The sequence below is a fragment of the Maniola jurtina genome, chromosome 7 (genome assembly GCF_905333055.1).
Source record: "Maniola jurtina chromosome 7, ilManJurt1.1, whole genome shotgun sequence".
Classification (NCBI taxonomy): Eukaryota; Metazoa; Arthropoda; class Insecta; order Lepidoptera; family Nymphalidae; genus Maniola; species Maniola jurtina.
Genome location: NC_060035.1, coordinates 3,838,168 through 3,858,570, shown reverse-complemented (window position 1 = coordinate 3,858,570; position 20,403 = coordinate 3,838,168). Strand labels below are relative to the sequence as shown.

At 36.6% G+C, this 20,403-nt stretch overlaps 1 protein-coding gene across 5 annotated transcripts in view; it reads left to right on the top strand.

The window, feature by feature from the left end:
* LOC123866845 (protein qui-1) overlaps positions 1-20,403 on the top strand; it is a 153,365-nt gene that overhangs the window by 98,835 nt on the left and 34,127 nt on the right. For all 5 annotated transcript variants that reach the window (XM_045908555.1, XM_045908554.1, XM_045908556.1 and 2 more), the window contains 4 exons: positions 4,953-5,131; positions 12,748-12,871; positions 14,056-14,167; positions 15,137-15,415. In XM_045908555.1, the coding sequence (XP_045764511.1) occupies positions 4,953-5,131; positions 12,748-12,871; positions 14,056-14,167; positions 15,137-15,415 (694 nt within the window). The remainder of the gene's footprint in view (positions 1-4,952; positions 5,132-12,747; positions 12,872-14,055; positions 14,168-15,136; positions 15,416-20,403) is intronic.

Here is a 20,403-nt window from a genome sequence, read left to right as displayed (position 1 = left end):
AATTATCTATTACGGTTCACGAGATACATCCCGCTGACAGACAGACGGACGGACAGATAGACAGCGGAGGCTACTAGGGTAACTTAGGGTCCTGTTGGCACCCTTCTAGTAGGTACGGAACTCTAAAAATGAGTCTTTACCTACATTTTGGAAACTTTTCTAGTTCAATCTGTACACGTAAAAGTGTACGTTTGCAAAAAGAGTCCCTAAATAAAATCATTTCTGAGGCGATGTCAAAGCGTAGAAAAATAAAAAAGACCGCGATCGCCCATATAAAAAACCTCGCCGCTATCCCATCGTCTATTCTCACACACGAGAAAAAGGTTACTCCATTTCGTTACTGAAACCATTTCATAGAAATGTTATACTCGTATAGTTGAAATATCAGTACCAAATCATTGAAACCTTCACTGGCCTGAAAAGGTTGATGGATTGTTTTTTTTGGGTTCCGTACCTCAAAAGGAAAAACAGAACCCTTATAGGATCACTTTGTTGTCTGTCTGTCTATCTGCCTGTTTGTTTTGTCTGTCTGTTTGTCTGTCTGTCTGTCTGTCCGTCCGTCCGTCCGTTCGTCGTGTCTGTCAAGAAAACCTATAGGGTACTTCCCGTTGACCAAGAATCATGAAATTTAGCAGCTAGGTAGGTCTTATAGCACAAGTAAAGGAATAAATCTGAAAACCGTGAATTTGTGGATAGATCGATCACAGAGAAAAAAAATTAAATTTTTTAAAGTTAGATAACTATCCAAGTGGGGTATCATATGAAAGGGCTTTACTTGTACATTCTAAAACAGATTTTTATTTATTTTTAAGCATAATAGTTTTTGATTTATCGTGTCAGAAAATACCCGAGTACGGAACCCTCGGTGCGCGAGTCTGACTCGCACTTGGCCGGTTTTTTTTCATTAATTATTCATTAGCATTGAAACTTTTTACAGCTTTCCAACCTACTGCCACAGTTTTATACAAGTGTAAATTAAAAATTTATAACACCCCCGACAAGTGAAGTTACAGTAACTAGAAAAGACCGAAAAGACCTGATAACTTTCAAACGGCTGAACCGATTTTCTTGGACTATTCCGCGCCTACGATCCAAAGTATCAGAGTTTTCCAAAACATCATTTTCAAATAAATAATTATGTATCAAGGCAACGTCCATCTTGACAGCTTGACATTTGTCAATTGACATAATATTAAGAACCTAACGGTTATGTAACCTTCTTTTCTACAAGAAAACTAGAAAAGAGCTGATAACTCTGAAACGGCTGCACCAATTTTTTTGGATTATAGCTAAGAACACTCTCGATCAAGCCACCTTTCAAACAAAAAAAACTAAATTAAAATCGGTTCATTCGTTTAGGCGCTACGATGCCACAGACAGATACACAGATACACAGATACACAGATACACAGATACACACGTCAAACTTATAACACCCCTCTTTTTGGGTCGGGGGTTAAAAACTGTGCCACTACCTACAATCTACATATATTGTTATTTGTATACCTACTTAATACAGGACCTACGTTATTAATTAGTCATACAAAAGTGCCTAAGTTAAGCTAATTAACTCAATGTTGGATACTTCGTTTAATTGAATGTTAACCTTTGCATTTAATTTCGCTTATGGAGTTTGCAGATCGATATTGTAATTAATTAATCTATGAACATAGACCTAATGAATAAATAGCTAGTATTAGTTGTTATGTTGCACTCATACTCGTACAATATATACTACTTACGCACACTGAATTTTCTTATTACCCAAATGTGCCGAAGCCCAAAAGGAGAGTTATGTTTTTAATCTGTATGTGTGTGTGTATTGTATGTTTTGATAAAGTCTTGATGGCCCGAGTGTCACAGGCAAATCAAATCAAGCAAAATCAAAATGGCGAATTTTATGCGTTTTAATGTGCTCGCTGAAAAAAACGTGCAGTGCAAGCCGCAGTGACGGTGTTTCGAAAACTCTTTAAAATAAGTTCTTGGTGATTCTTGTTGAAATTTCAAATTATGTAATCGCCCTAATATTGAAGACCGTTTATTTTGAGAAATTTTTATTTTATTCCACTAGTCTAGTACTAAGAGCGTATTTTTTAATCTAGAGCTTTGTAGACTGTACAAATAGATTTCATTATTATGTCGGGTAGGAGAAACGGGTAAAAGATATTATAAAAGTGTTTGCCTTGTAATAGACCCATCTTGTTATAGTGAAGCTATCCTTTTGAATCAATACTTACCTACATACTCACAGTAGAAGTTTATAATAGGGCTGTATCATAGTGGCAATTATATACAGAACTTCTTGATTTGAGAATACCGTACTGTACAGTATCTTTCCTCCTATATCATCATCATCACCTTAACAAATAACCAGGTGCGACCACTATGAAGTAGGTACATGTATCCGCTCAGAATGAGCAGGCCAATAATATTTCACCACATGTACCGGTCAAGTGTGGATTGGCAGACTTCACACACCTTTAACAACATTTTGGAGAACTCTCAGGATACATGTTTGTTCACGATGTTTTCCTTCACCGTTAAAGCAAGTGATATTTGATTGCTTAAAATGCACAAAACTCTGAAATGTTGGAGGTGGTGACTGGGATCGAACTCCATACCCTCAGAATAGGAAGCGGAAATTATCATCTATAATATAAGCGATCGGAAAACATAAGTCAAGAATATCTTCATACCAGTATATCATATATCATTTCATACCAATATATCAGTGCCAACCCTAACGACTTTTCTTGGCAGAAAGATTAGGTGGGAACTAAGTTGAATATGTCTTGAGCAAACTCTCAATATTCCCAAATGGAAAGACAACAGCTTTGCTATGCTCCAGACATTGCATGGATTTAATATAATATCTATTATTACATTAATAAGGTAGCATGAATCATGCGGAAAGAACTGGAAACCCACTGCTTTATAATCCCAAGAAAACTTTTTGTATCATCTAATTAATGGGAAATGATCACGATCCTCAGTGATGGTAATATAATGCAGAGAGAAGGTTGTATTCCAGCATAAAATAAGGTCAGTTTGCAGGAACTCCCTAACAATACAAAGCTATATTTGTCATACAATAAAGAACATTGTTTTGTTACAACCCTGGCTTATAGAGATTGCGGCTCCTGACCCAGTTGCCGCCAGCTGAACAGAATTCTGACCGCACCTGTTACCCGCGTCTTTTGTACGGCAAATAAAGCCACATGTCGGTTGAAATGGTTTGGATAAATGTTTTTAATAAAGCCAACTTTTATATTGGGTTGTTTCGTAACATAGACATACACTTGTGACACAGTGACATTCCCTTGTTAGGGTATTCGCGACCTCTTTGAAAGAGCATACCTATACTCGTTATTAACCCCCGACCCAAAAAGAAGAGTGTTATAAGTTTGACGTGTGTATTTGTGTATGTCTGTGGCATCGTAGCTCCTAAACTAATGAACCGATTATAATTTAGTTTTTTTTTTGTTTGAAAGGTGGCTTGATCGAGAGTGTTCTTAGCTATAATCCAAGAAAATCAGTTCAGCCGTTTGAAAGTTATCAGCTCTTCTCTAGTAACTGTAACCTTCACTTGTCGGGGGTGTTGTAAATTTTTAATTTACACTTGTATAATGGGTTGTTTCGTAACATAGACAGTAACTTGTGACACAGTGACATTCCCTTGAGGGTAATCGTGACATCTTTGAAAGAGCATACCTATAATACTTGTTATTAGAAACATTCAATTCCCTTTGACGACGTCCCTGGCGCAATACGTGTACGCTGTAGCCTTATGAACGAGACGTTTCGTGTGCATTTCTCGACTGAGTTGGAGTAATAACTATTTTCTCAATGTGTGACGATATAGTAATTAGATCTGTAGGTTTAGTATAAAATTTTATATCTCGCTAAACCAAACAAACTTGAACAATAATTAATTAACAAACGAGATTCTAATAGCAATTATGGGTCGGTATATACTAGTCTAGATGTATGGCAGAAGAAATGTGAGTGATGAAGAGGGTAATGCTTGGAGTTTCTCTACGTGATTAAATCAGAAATGAGGAGATCCGTTGGAGAACCAGAGTGACCGACATAGCTAAACGGGTTGCCAATCTGAAGTGGAAATGGACAGGGCACATATTTAAAAAAAAAACGATAAAAGGCGACTTCACTATAATGATGACGATATAATATGCCATCATAACTACTTATAGAGAACACGTTTGCCATATAATATGCAAGCTTCTGCGTATTGCGTAACGACGCGAAAATCGCAAGCGATCCATTACGTGCCCTGTCGGAATCGCCGAGCTGAAATTAACTCGCTAATCGATTCTTTATCTAACTCGTTAACTTTCTCGACCCCATGTTGTCAGAGCATGGGGACGCTCATTTATAGAAATCGCATATCGTTGTCGATCATTAGAGAACAAGTTAGGTGACCTCTATTTATATTTTGACTTGTAATTGGTCAAGAGCGAGTGGTACTACATCGCACAAGATATAATAATAATATGTACTTTTGTTCATTTTTTTGCATGGCGGCCATTTTGAATTTCGCCATCTTGGTTTTTTTTTTATTTATTTATTTTTATTATCAAAATAGGAAATGTTTAGCAAGTTTGCTTTTGACACAGTAAAAACCCGCTAAAGTTCATGAGACATAGCCCGCTGACAAACAGACGGACGGACGGACAGACGGATGGACAGCGGAGGCTTCGCAATAGGGTCCTGTTGGCACCCTTCGGGTCATCATGACGACTTGAAAGGTGCCAACATGACCCGTCACCGGCCTACTACTGAGCAGAGCTTTCAGAATGAGAAGGGTTTAGGCCTCAGTCTGCCACATTGGCCCAGTGCGGATTGGCAGACTTTCTTTAGCTACCCTCCGGGTAAGGAACCCTGGTTGTTTTATCTTGCTAAACAAATCTAACGTTACCCTTTTTATTACTCAGGCTACATCCACCGATAGCGTCTACAGTACGCGTAGTCTCCGTAGGCGGCTCTACGCCGGGAGCCGGTGTACGCTTGCTGCAACTGGCGCCCTCTGGACAACATCTGGTCTTGGCACCTTCTGCGGGCGACCCGCAACTCTGGCACGTCATGTCCAACTCTAAAGTGCACACTTTTAAAGGTAAGGCATAATTAACTGAACTTACCTGTAGCACAGTTTGTCATAAATAGCGTCAACGCTACGCGTAGTTCTCTCGTAGGCTTCTCTCGTTGGAAACCGGTGAACTTTATTGCAAATTGCGAATTCTGGGCGGACCTTCTGCGGGCGACCCGTAGCTCTGGCACGTCATTTCCAACTCTAAAGGGCATACTTTGAGGTAAGTTATGATTAACTCAACTTACCTGTAGCATAATTTATCACAGATAGCATCTAAGGTACGCGTAGTTTCCGTAGATGACTCTACACTGGAAGCAAGTGAACTGTTATAGACGAGTTTACACTGCCAGTACAGGTAGACCTCATTTAATCCTAGCGCTTTCTACAGGCGACCCATAGGCCACAGCAGTATTACCTAAGTTATGAATTATATTTATTTAAGTCTAGATCAGTTGAAGTTACCTGTATCTGTGTGTGTAGTTATCTATATGATAACTAGATCTGTTCACATCTGAAACTTCATGTCCAAATCCTGAATAAAAGGTATAATGATTAATTGAACTTACCTTATAATATCTACATTAAGGGTAAAGCTTATTAAATTAACATTAGGTTAACAATATTCAATTGGGTTGGTGTTATTATTAAATGATCTATGCTTGTGTTAAAGCGGTATTCCATTGAACTTAATTACTTATCTATTATTGAATACGTGATATCACGACGCAAAGCTTATTCAAATACCACTGTAAGGAGATACTAAATTGTATATGAATTAACATAACATACTCCGTATTTCAGTAATTACAATTTATGTACAATATTGTATTACCTTCAGTATATCAAATTATAATATAATCCTCCATGGGATGTGGGTTATATTAATTAAAAGCAATCATGAATTAAAATATAAAAGATGGTACTTATACCCTTAACAAAGTCCTTTCGCAAGTCCTTTCTATATAAATTGACAAATTTATCCTGCTGGGAATCGAACCCGGGACTTCCCGCTTATAAGAGTACAGCGTTCTCCACTGCACCAGGGAGATTGACAAAAAACCGGCCAAGTGCGAGTCGGACTCGCGCACCGAGGGTTTCGTACTCGGGTATTTTTCCCGACATTTTGCACAATAAATGAAAAAAAAAAACTGTTCTTTTAGAATATACAAGTAAAGTCCTTTCATATACCCCACTTGGTATAGTTATTTTACTTTGAAAATTGAAACACATTTAAATTTTTTTTAAATGATGTAACCACAAATTCGCGGTTTTCAGATTTATTCCTGTACTAGTCCTATAAGACCTACCTACTATTATGACTAACCTACCTGCCAAATTTCCTGATTCTAGGTCAACGGGACTTGACGGCTATACGGGTTATAGGGTACTTCCCTATAGGTTTTCCTGACAGACACGACGGCCGGACGGACGGACGGACAGACAACAAAATAATCCTATAAGGGTTACGTTTTTCCTCTTGAAGTACGGAACCCTAAAAATATAGGCAGTAAAGTTACTCAAAACACAAAATAAACCAATATTATGCATAATACAACTAGTTTCATCTACATCGGCTCTAGGTACGTGCATAAAGTGATACTCGTTGCTTACTCATCCTACGTTCACATAATTAACAACCCAAAATCCCCTGATAGCATTACTTGGCACATTTGTTTGTTTTGAACCTAACACCCATACAACGTTTGCATATTATGCGATCCGATATCGTGACCACCAATATCCCTATCGAAATATACATCTTTCAATCGCCAGTGCATTGAATATTTTAATATCCAGATTGTGTTACCCCCATAAAGTAAAATGTAGAAGAAATTTTGTTGTTGTTAGCAGTTAGATACAATTTAGTGATCTTTTTGCGGCGATTGGCATTACATTTTATCGTGAAATGGATATTCCTAATAAGTCAGACATTTATTTACGAGTATTTTTACGAATACGAATACGAACTTAACACGAATGAGTGCACAAACGCCCTAACCCTGCTGATACAGTAGAGCTGTCACATCAAATATAATATAATATATGTACAATATAAGTATAATATAATATATATATTGACTTATGTTTTATAGTTCTTTGATCTTTAACTATAATAACTAAGCTGAGTCCAATACATCTCCAGAGATGCTTTAATTAATTTTACGTCTAGTCACACATTATCGTATCGGTAATCCGATAAAGAAATCGTCTCGGATAGTGAGGATAACTTTCATACTAATTCGTATTTTTTGTAGGGATAAAACGCGTGTTTCACAGTATAATGTTTCTTTTGTTTGCAAGATACTCTGAAAGCAATTTCATGATTGAGATCTGCTAGCTTGCAGATGATGGAGGCAAGACGTGACATAGAATGCGCGCGTACGCATGTACGATGAACGATACAAGGAGTTGTATGAAACACGTCTGGAGCGCAACTTTTACGCGTGCGTCGAAGTTGCTATGTCTTTGTATTATAACTTTTAGGAGCCGCGTGTAGGTACGCGTATTGTCCTTGGGCCATTCTACCGTAGCGCCTTGTGTATGTTACAGGCTTGAGTCAACCGTTATTTTGATAAACATGTAAATGCTTCGAGAAAGGTTGAAGGAAAAAGGGAACCTCGCAAATAATTAATTTATTTACGAAGTAGACTTCTCCTTTCGATCTTTTTGTTGGAGTTATTTTTGTCCTTGTCAGCTTTTACCAGAATAATAAAGTTATTGTGTGTGTTCTTTAAAAAAATGTAAGCCGTCAATTATAACATAATTAATTAATTAATCTAGGCTGTATAATCCTCTCTTGATATAGGTACTCCTACTCAGTAAAGTAATACTACTTAATTGATGTTTTCTTACATCAAGTGATCTTAGATCAAGAGATAAGGAGATTCTGAGAAACTAGGCCCCACATTATTTGTGCTGGCACTTGGCAGTTTATATTTGCCACTAATTACAAACGCTAGTTACTTACCTACACACAGGTACAGTGTGCATAGCTTTCATAGCCATTAGGTAAACTGAACGGCGAGTATGGCTTTAATAAGGCTTTAATCAATTTAATTTAATATCGTGTATACGCGCAGGCCGTGAGCGGTTTACCTCCGTATTTATTAGAGAACTGACGTTTATTATAGCAATAAGCTAGCTATTGCAAATTCTGTATAACCTTAATTAACTAGTGTTCACTCCGAATTAAGACCTTATGTTTTTTTATTCTCTTACTACAAGATAGCTCTTGGTTGTAATCTCACCTGGTGGTAAGTGGTGATACAATCCAATATGGAAGCGAGCTAACTTGGAAGAGGTATAGCGGTTTTATTAAACCCATACTTCTTATCGGTTTCTTGTTCCTATACACGACGGAACTGTATCGGAACGCTAATCGCTAGGCGACATTTGCTGGTAGGGTGATAATTGGCCAAGGCCGAAGTCTCCCAGTAGACCAAACCAGAAACAATTTGGAAATTATATATTCCTAAATTGCACCTGCCGGGAATCGAACCCAGAACCTCCCACTTAAAAGACCGTAGCACTCACCGCTGCGCCAGAGAGTTCGCCTATTAATGTTTACTCACCATAGACGTACGTATTTGCAAGGAATACTTGAATAATAAAATCGAATATTTTTCCTTCTTGAATATTCATTAATTTAATGGACACATTTTATTCACTGAGATGAATCGATAAGGATTAAAATAAGGACGTCCCAAAACATACGTTGATATCATCATTGAAAAGGTATCAATTCCACGATTTTCAATTTACCATTGCAGATACAGGTGTATAGAACGAACCAAACCGTGAGTCGCTCTGGATACGCCGAAGAACCCAATAACATTAATCGCTTTAGGTAGGGTCGAAATTGTAATTTTACGCTGATATCGTTTTTCTATTTTCATTTTTGAATATAAAGAGATTTTGTAAATAACCTCGTTCTGCTCTGTTACTAATGCGGTCTTACTTTTATTTATTTATTTATTTAGAAAACTTTATTACACACACAAACATATTATACACGGAAAACATTAGAATAAATACTAGATGGTGCAAAGGCGGCCTTATTGCTATAGCAAACTATTACAGGCAGCCTTTGGTGTACGGATTTAGTAACCTCGGATGGTGCACAAAGTAAAATTAATAAGTATAAAAGTAGTAGGTACATACCTACTACAAAGATAATAAAATACACATTATGTATGTATATTGTATAAAATAAATTGTTATGAAAAAAAGGGAAAAAAAAATATTTTCACTGACTATGTATACATTAGAGATAAATCATATTTTTAATAAATCCCTCACTCAGATGAATTAAATGAACCAAACACAATAAGGTTTAAATCTTTGTCAAGTTTGATCGCGGTAGAGACTCACATAAACCCTTAGTAAGTGGAAGGTACGATAAGACTCACAACAAATATGCAGCAAAAGTGACAAAACCCATGAAAACTTGCTCCACTTTTTCAAATTAATGCTCTTCGTATAGGATTTTAAGTGTATATTCGTTTGACATTAAATATAAATATTCGTTACATAGTATCCCACCAAAAACATTTCATGTAAAGGTTGCCAAGATTCACAAGTTCATAATATTTTCACTGTTAAAAAGTTATGAGATCTCTAGTAGAGGCAAAGCCCCTAGCTAAGCTTAGATTTGTGCTGGCCATGGGACCTATACCAAGTCCAAAGTATATAGCTCTTAAATGCTCCTGACTATATCATATTCATAAAAATAAATCTATACATATAATAAAATTGTAGAAAAGTGGTGTCTGTACAATGGAAATATATAAAAAAAGTAGCAGGGGTTGTTATTATATCGATGCCGAACCCGAAATTGTAATTTTTTTTTGTCTGTTTGTCTGTGTGTTTGTGCACGCTAATATCAGAAACGGCTTATTCGATTTAGATACGGTTTTCACTAATATATTGTCGTAAGCTTCACTTAACATTTAGTATTTATTTCATGTCAATCGGTTCATAAATAAAAAAGTTATGTCAATTTAAAGAATCACGGCGAACTTTTTTAACGTACAGAGTACTACACGCCTCGCCCGAAAAGTCACTATTCCACGCGAACGAAGTCGCGGGCACAGCTAGTAACAAATAACTCTACTTATAAGCTCTGATTCTACAAACCCTACATCGTGATTAAAAAAGTACGGCTTGGCCGTTTACTTTTCATGGAATTTTTATCTGATATGACATTCAAGCCCGAAAAAGCTTGTTCGACATTCACGAAGTACAATACAAATTAATAATTGTCGCACAAACTATTCCATATGGCCTTAAAATATGTTAAGTATGTCATGTAATAGTTTCACGAATATTGCCCCCTGATAACGGCAATAAGCCTGTTTGATTTGTGGACTTATATAAGTAATCCTGTACATAAAAGACTCGGGAACATTTTCTGTCTGCTTTGCTCAATATAAATTTATATGATGGGACAATCGTAATCTGGGATAGACGTGGTTTGTGAAATACAAACAAACTTGCCGAGTAATACCGACGAGAGATTTAGGCGGGCTAATTAAACGAACGTGGGATGAGAAAGCAAGAGCCCTTGATGCTGTGTTGGCGTCGCATAAACAAAGGGCTTTGTCTATGTAGGTCGTCAATTTCTTTGAGGATACGCCCCGTATATTGTGAGTTGCGACTTTGAGGGAAATTAGGTCTTTGGCGCTGATATGGCAAGGAGTATTGAAAACAGAAACGAAATCGGTCAAGTGCGAGTCGGAGTCGGAGTTGCACAACAAGGGTCCCGTACCATCGTTCAAAAAATAACACTTTTAACTGTTTTTTTTTTTTTAATAATGTAACCACAAATCCACGCTTTTCAGGATTTTTCCCGTTAAATAGTTAATTGTGGTATAAAGAGACAGCTACAAGCTAAATTTCATGATTCTAGGTCAACGGAAAGTACCCTATAGGTTTTGATTCCCTTGTCTGGTCGTAACAGATACGATAGAAAGACAACGAAGTGATCCTATAAGGGTTCCTTTTATCTTTAGATACGGAACCCTAAAAGGCATACCGAGATAATCTCCTGACCTCACAGTAGTTCATAATTTAGAATTATAGCAACTTACGACCAAAGTAGCTGTAACCCACCTACCAATTTCCCGGGTTTCAAAGTGTAGGTGCCACATCTCTTTGCCGTTCTTTCATTGCTGAAAGTTTTGGTCCTGTTTAGATACAAAATGGAATAGTTATTTTCTTCGGCTTCTGTGTAGCTGTTGTAGTGACCGTGTGTAATTCACACAAATTAGAATGACTTCCAAATGGCCAGATAGTTGGCGAGTTAAATCTAATATATACCTATCTATACATAAAAGGAATAGGTGACTGACTAACTGATCTATCAACGCACAGCTCAAACTACTGGATGGATCGGGCTGAAAGGCATATAGATAGCTATTTATTACGTAAACATCTGCTAAGAAACGATTTAATGATTTATTAGGGGGAAATAGGGGCTTGTTTGTGTAGTCCACGCAGACGAAGACGCGCGCATAAGCTGGTAAAACATAATGGCTGGTATTTGTTACCAAATTAGCTTTCCAAATGTCGAAACCTAGAAAACGAAGAAATAAATCGTAGTGATACGCATTTTCGAGCACATACGTTATTCGCGACGTAAGTTTGCACAATAAAGTTTGTTCAGCTGGACTAACTTTGTGCTAAACCTCAGTGCCGCAAGCTGTAAACTTTTTACGACCGAATAAAATCTCCGCATTAACGCCATTCGTCTAGATTTGTCTCAAAATTTCGCGAGCATGTGAATCTTTTATTGCCTGGATGGCAGATCTGCGCGTCATAACGTTCTCTACTAATTAAATCATGAAGATCCAGATGGAAGCTGTATCGATCAATACTTAGTCGTATTGACTGGAGGATACCCCGTAGCCATAACCAAATAAATATTAGACGTAAATAGATAGATAGGCACGTTATCGCAACTTTACAAATTGCAATTATTCTGCGGTTTAAGGTATGGATTGAATCCAAAACTGAAAAAACCGTGATTCCAAACCCACCCATCTATTTTTCTACCTACACCTATTAACCTACAAGTTTGATGCTTTTTTGAAGGAAAGAGTTGAATAGTCATGTTAATACTAGTGTTACTACAAGCAAATCCCATAATTTTTTTTACCAAATTGCAAAAAATCCTTTAACTTGAAAAATACTACTTAATCGTTACTACTTAAAAATTCTAGGTATGGATATATGTATAATATTATTAGACATGAGCACTGGTAGCTTAGTGGTCAAGACGTCGGCTTTCTATTCGAGAGGTGGGGAGTTCGATCCTGGGTACGCACCTCAATCTTTCGGAGTTCTGTGCGTATTAAGCAATCAAATACCACTTACCTTAGCGGCTAAGGAAAATATCGTGAGGAAACCTGCATATCTGAAAGTTCATAATTTTCTCAAAAGAATTTGAAGTCTGCCAATCTGCAATGGATCAGCGTGGTAGACTATTGCTAAGCCCACCTCATTCTAAAAGGAGACCCGTGCTCAGTAGTTGACCGGTGATGGATTGATCATAGTGATGATGATGATTAGTCGTCCTATAAGTACATTGATAGTTATGGGCTATAGCTGTTTTTTAATACTTTTTCTTCGTTTTCTTTTAGGTCACTCAGGGCGGATACTTTGCATGTGTGTCACACGAGAATCCCAATACCTATTGACTGGCTCTGAAGACACCAGCGTCATTGTTTGGGACCTGCACACCTTGGCCGTCAAGACCAAAATTCTGTAAGTTTTATACCAGGTTAACTTTAACCTGCCTTTGTACAGAAGTTAGTTGAATATTTTGAAACATGATAGCTGTAAAACAAAATAATAGAACTTCGGAAAACGGAAACACAATAGCGAGAATCCACAACTTAATGGTTCTGTGTGTAAACTTATGAAATTTCCTTTTGAAATATAATAATCCACGTTTAACTTGCTGGTTAAATACCTAAGTAAATAATGTCGGTCTATGGTCTTGGGGATACGGTTAAATAAATAATTATTTTGAATTTGGGTCTGTTTTTCTTAATAATACCTATTATTATAGTATGTGCAAAATAATAATATGAATTTTTGATTGATGTTTTTGGAGCCATTAGTGAAGATTAATTGAATTGAAGTTAATTATCATTTTCCCAAAATGTTAAAATAAGTTTTGAAAAGGTCATAATGTAATAATATGATTAAATAGGTACTTAGTTAATGGCCTCTGACTCATTTTTTTTGCGTAAAGGATCAGCCTGGCTGTCCAGCGCAGAAATGCAGCCAGTATTTTTGGCACCGTTCCACGCGGGAATAATAATAATGAGCTGATAAGCTTTAAGTTTTATTGTATCAATAAAAAATTGGAACCTGCCTAGTGTAATTTTTCTTTTACCAAAGTGTTTGCTAAGATGATTCTATGTATCATAAAAAATGTACATTTACATGTAAATGTATGTGTGTATGTATGTGTAGTTTTCTCTAATGTACGACTTGGGCTTCGCCCGACTAGAATCAAGCCTGTGGGCGATTTTTAACAAAGTTACAGCAATCTTTTGAACTATAAAAGCTTAGTATCATATGGTATGGGCTATTGCGTGATGAGCGTCGTAAAACAGACAAACCAGTTCAATTTTTCACATATTTCAACCACCGTCCGAGACTCGGATTATTGAATACCTTTAGTGTTTAGATTGTGGACTAGATGTTAGATGTTGCGATATCAATCGCGCTCTAATTAATTTTTATTTATTTATTAAATGTCACGATAACCCCTACACGTTGTGATCTGTGCCCCTCACGTATGTTTTGGGAGGGCATCTCAATAACTGAGAAAATTACTATTATTTAATTACTAAAATTATTATTAATGTGTTAAATATATTTCAATAATAGGTAGGTACCTGCTTTCTGTATGACATAGTTTTTTATTCTTTACTTAGAGAGCACATAGCCCCAGTTCTATGTGTAGCAGCAATCGTGAACCGATCCTTGGTCATCAGTGGAGGAGAGGACTCCGCAGTTATTGTTACGTCGCTCGTCGATGGAGCATTGGTAAGATCTCCTTTAAAAATATCCCGTGGGAACTCTTTGCTTTTCCCGGATAAAAAGTAACGTCAATTTCCGGGAGACCAGCCACCTCAATATGTACCACATTTCATATAAATCTGTTAAACAGAACCTGTAAGAATCCCATGGGAACTCTTTGATTTTCCGGGATAAAAAATAACCTAGGTATATACTTTCCCGGGTTGTAAGCTAACTTTGTACCAAATTTCATTAAAATCAGTTAAACTGTAAGCTAGCAGACAGACAGACACTTTCCTATTTATAATATCAGTATGGATGTTTCAGTAGGTATGAGATTCCTGACCTTGACCCTGAAAAATTGCGTCGGTTTTGTAATCGATACTACGATACTGAGTATAATATAAGAATAGTAAACTATGTGGCTTTCTCAGGCAGGTGTGTTTTGTTGCTATAATAAACGAACGCGTCCGGAATATTATGTTTGAGATTTTTATCGCTGAATATTATATCTACCTAGCAACGTACGCATCTTTGACTTTTTGGAGTGCGTTTAAAGCAACTCAATATCACTTGCTTTAACGGTGAAAGAAAATATCGTGAGGGAACCTGTACACCCAAGAGTTTTCCATAATGACTCTAAAGATTGTGTCTCTTGTCTGCCACTCCACACTTGGCCAGTGGTGGACGCTGGTCTATGCGCAAAACCCTTCTCGTTCTGAGAGGATATCCCATGATGATGTTGACCAAGGAATATACAACTCTTATGATAACTAACATTCTACTGTGAAAGCTTAAGATTTCTTCACCTGCAGCTCATAAAACCTTTTTGATTTCGTAATAACACCATGTTCAAACAGTAATAGTGTTAAACTAAGGCGAATTCCACGATCCGTTCAGAGTGCCTCCGCGCCGTTTGCGTTCTTGAACTTTTTCGCTTCCTTCATTTGACTAAAACTTATGCAACATAAACTAACGAAACATCTTTGTCCTCAGGTAACTAAGCTCGACCACCACCGTGGTCCAGTCACAACAATAAAAGTCATCCAAGATGGCGATATATTAGTCACTTGTTCACAAGATGGAACTGTTTGCACGTGGAACGTTGACAGCTTTACACTGCTCAGCACTGTATCGACCGGCGTTCCGATTCACGCAATGGAAGTCACCGAGGACAATGTATTCCTGGTCACGCTTCAGGGGGAAAACGAGCTCCATATACGGACCTTTATAACTGGCACGCATTTACATATTTTGAAGAGGCATAAGGCTAAGGTAAGATTATTCTTTTCATTCTTACAATTGAAGTTATCCAAAATATGCGATATTTTTTAAATTAAAATATTGAGCAAACAAGTAAGTAGGTTATCTGATGTTAAGTGATTGCCGTCTCCCATGAACATTTTGAAACTCCCATTTTGAAATCAATGGGAACACCGCCGAAGGGAGTTAGTTCTATAGCTAGTTCCCATTTGCGTGACAAAAAGATCTGGCACAACGGGCGGTTGAATTACACCAGATACCCAGGTGGTTAAATTACTTACGGTGGCGTGCAGTACGGTTGTAGAAAAAGGAGGGTGGAATGATGTTATAGTAAAGTAATCGAGATTTTAAACCTATTAAACTGTTGCGATTGCTGGTTGATAATAGACAAGCTGCATCAATCATTTCTACAATTCATTTGTTGTATTAAATCTATGTTTCATTTGCTGCAATTATGTAATCGAGCCCCAGATGTCAGACCGACTGGCCTAGCTGAGGATATAGCTACTTCATTTTAGGCGCAAATATATACTTACCTATTATTTAACGTTTGAGTTCTTGAAATTAGGTTATAAACTTGCCGATGGAAATCCATTTGAGAACAACTCTTGAAGCTAGCTGGTGCAACAGAATTTCAAACTTTACCCGGCCGAAGTTTTGAGTAAAAACTTCGGCATTCACACGAGTTTACCACGTTCGTGACTGTATTGACTGATGTCATCCATAGTCAGGGCTGGCTCTAGTCAATGTAGAGTCCAGGTGCAATCAATACCCTGGCGCTCTGTAGACATAGGATGAAAATGAAATACTTACAGCAAAATTCGGGAGTAAATGGTGCAATATTGATTGAAACTAAGAAAGATTTTGGGATATAATTTATTTCATACATGGCGGCCGAATCGAAATCGATGGTGAACATCGAATTGGAAAGCAATTACTCGTATAGCCTGTTTACAGTAGATACACCCCGCGTGAACCCGTGAGGTAGAAAACTAAAAAGTATTTTAAAAAAGGAAGGCTTACAAGAATAAAAAGCACAACTTTTCGTTAATTTTAAAGTGTTTAGAGCGCCGTGAGCAACACATTCGCTTTGGAGACGTCGCGAGCGGTGCTAGGTGCCCCTAAACACCATAATATGACCATGAGCGCTGGAAACTCTACACCATAGGTAATGCCGGTACCTATATACCCCGGCATAGGTAGACTTCTTACATTAACTTACCCTACTGAACTGTAGAAATCCGAGAAACACATGGTAACAAACATAACAATCGTTAATTATTTCGCTAACAAGGCAAATGAGGGTATAATGAGTGAGGCAGATGGGAATTCCCCAAATTGTTCCCACAGTCATTGGGAGCGGTAATGGAGGAATGCTGAACTGTTTCAACTCCTTACGTTTTTGGTGTGGTAATAAATTACCGGTGATTCGCAGAAAGTGCTCTTAGGCTTGACCCCTCGCGTGCGGATTGTTACATACATGTACGGATGTTTTATAAATATAACATACATGCTTTAATGTTACATGAAAGAACATTTTTCTCTAACTTGTTCTTGGATCATCGTGCTACAATGCTCTTAAATAAATTAATTAATAAATAAGTAATAATCATGCTTGGTTTAAAAGCTGGAAAAGTTACAGATTTTGATGAGTCGGCCGATTTGTCCAGTATCTTTAATTTATTGCTATGATTTTCGTCATATTTATTGTTTTAGTTACTTTCAAAATTCATTAGGAACTTTAATTTTCCGGGATAAAAAGTAACCCGTACCATTCCCCAGGTCTTTAACTCCATGCAAATATCACGTCAATCCGCTGCTTCCTTGCGACGTGATTGAAGAACAAACTAATAAACAAACACACTTTCTTTCGCTCTTATAATATTCGTAGTGATTTATATATTATATAATAAACAAAATATAGGGCACTTCAAATGCATGTCATGATTTAACTTACGAGTAGGTACTTCAAGCACTACCAAATTCTTACTCCACAAAACTCGACGCAACGTAGGTATTTGTTGGCACGCAGAACTTTTTTGCGCTTTTTTTATACTGAGGTAACAGAAACCTTAAAAATGTTTTTCAAGCTACATAATAATTAATAACTGGAAACAATATACTAACTTCGAGTTTATTACAATACAAGCCTTTTCAATGATCAAAACTTTTCTTTATTGTATTACCGCGCCTTGTTATATGAACATTGTTTTGATTACGCAACTTTTTGTGAAATGAACGCACTTGTTCCGTAATAAACTTTTGAACGCTAACATAATATTCAAACTCGCACAACTCAACTTGAATATTTAAATTCAACCACGTACAGTCGTACATTGTTGGTTTTGTTTTCGAATCTCGTAATGTTAGGTACATTATGAGCGTGAGTACCTAATGTTTATTTTAATTAAAACTTATTTTACATATTGTAAAAGGCTTGTCCTGACTGATTGACTCATTGATCTATCAACGAGAAACGAGCTTAGAAACTTGAAAGATCGTCGGTTCTTTTGACGTAGGCACTCAATAAAAAACGAATTTTAGAAAGTCCGTAAGTTTTCTAGTTAGGTATCTATATTAACGGAGCTTGGTAGGTATTTAGGCTTTCGGTCAAAAGTTCAGAAATATGTTTGTCAGAATTTTTAGGAAATCCACCCCTAAATTAAATGGTTTAAAAACGGGAAAGAAAGCTTACATTTGAAACACCGACCTGTTTCAGGATTTTTGGAAATTCCACTGCCTCACCGATTTTCTAAAATTCCATTTGAGGGAAGTTGGGCTGGGACAGCTAGTTATTTTATATTTTGTCTGGTAGTCTCAGGAATGCCGCGTAAAATCTGATTAGGGGTGCTGACGTATTTTCAAAATCATTTCTATAGTTACTACCCTATGTTAAAGGTACTCCTGTGCTTTCATGCATCTAGACCAAACACCACCTTGATGATTTTAGGATGTGCGTTGTCGGGCATTCAAGTCAGGTGTATTCCTGACCGCAGAAGGGAATGGGCAGAACTGCGGGTTACCCAAAAACTATAACATTTGGAAAAAGTCGCATGGTTCCTAGATGGTACTGATTATCCCGTTTAAGTCCCCAAACATAAAACGAAAAATATGAAACTGAGACAAAATTAGTAAATTCCCCGTAAGTATAAGGATTTAGAACTTTATAATGGAAATGGAGCACTCGTATTTAACTGTGATTTCCTTAATAAAAAAGCAATTCTGTACCCAATTACCTACTCTTCTTTTAATTAATTCCTTTCACCTACCTGGACCTCGTCACAACCATTAAGAAGCTACTTCGTTTAACTTAATATCCTTCAATTACTTAAAATAACATAATCCAATTAGGCATCCATTCTCTTAATTGTCTTCGTTTCACCGTGCGTTTGAATTCTGTGGAACATGAGTTTTACCGAGAATAAACCTAACGTAGTTAATTAAGGACTAATTAACTTAACACCACTTCAAAGGGTAACTTTTATACGTTTAAAAAAGTTAATTCTACCAACTGCGATGTTATTTTGTGGCACAATAGATGACGCTCATCCCAATAGGCACTAGTAGGTAAATCGTATCTGAATACTTCATTGTACTGAATAATTAGTTTTAATGTTATTATTTACAGTCAGGTATAACATTATAAGAGAAGATTTCAGTAATATAAGAATAATAAACGTAAGTTCCTTTATCAGCATTCTTTTTTTTTAAACAAGATAACCTATTGATATTTAGATATGAATATGGGTAGAATTGCGCTTGACAGCCAGCATTAGACATAAATAATATGGTTTGAATACGTCTCTTTGCCTATTTACTCGATTCTTGGAACTTTATTCTAATCATCGAAAAAGTTTACTCTCAAAACCCGGCGCAACTACGTTTAGTACAAACTCCAAACACAGAAGACAGACAACAATAAAATTGAATTCAGAATGTTCGATTCAGGATTTCTTCAGTGTATCATTGAATATTTTCTAGCCTTAGGTTATTCGTTAATAAAACGATCCATCAATATTCAGTACTTCTTGATGAAGAAAATGTATAGATCAACATATCCTTGAATTGTTTCTATAGGCAATAAGATGAATATGTAACGGAGATTATTATTCGCATAGGTATTTGCTTCACCGAACTTTATTATAGATTGATTGTTTGTTTAGGTGTTATTGCTTATTGAGATACATCACTACGTCAGTAGTTGTTGCTTTCTTAAGCTTCAGAATATAGATCAAGATTATTTCGGTGGTTGTACGTAATGTAATAATTTCACACCTCTATAATTTTACCTACTAAAGTTTTGGGACAAAATGAGTTTCGAGATATGTAATATGTATCCTACATAATAAATATTTACTCTCCTTTTGTAACACAAATAATTATTTACAATGAAAACCCTTAGATAGTTTCGAAACCTATATAAATAATAATACGCAATTTACGCTATTGTTCAAAATCAAAAGTTCAAAGGGCAGATTATTACGAGAGAAATGTAGCTCACCTTTCAGTTCTGTTTGTGAAGAGACTTTCGTAATAAAAGCTTTTGAATTACAAACCATTAGTCATGATGAGAGATGTTGTATAACGAGAACTTGTAAAATTGTGATATTATACGATGGCGGGATTTTACACTTGTGATGATGCAGTTTAAAAGAATCTCCTCAGAGCACACACCCATACAAACGAAGTTTGATTCTTATTTTTATAATATCTGATGCCCGCAACTCACCCGCATGAATCAAGGATTTTAAAAATCGTGCGGGAACCCTTTGAATTTCCATTATAAAATGTACCTAACCTATATCTGTCTCCAGGATAGTTATCTGTTTGTAATTCCTTCAAGAATTGTTGAACAACAAAAGTTTTATAGACACACACACTTTTGTTTTTATAATTATAGTACTATTCCATGACTTTGGTTGGTTTAATCATTTACTTTTAATATCATACAAACTTCAAAGTCAAAGTCAAAATCATTTATTCGAAGTAGGTACAATTGT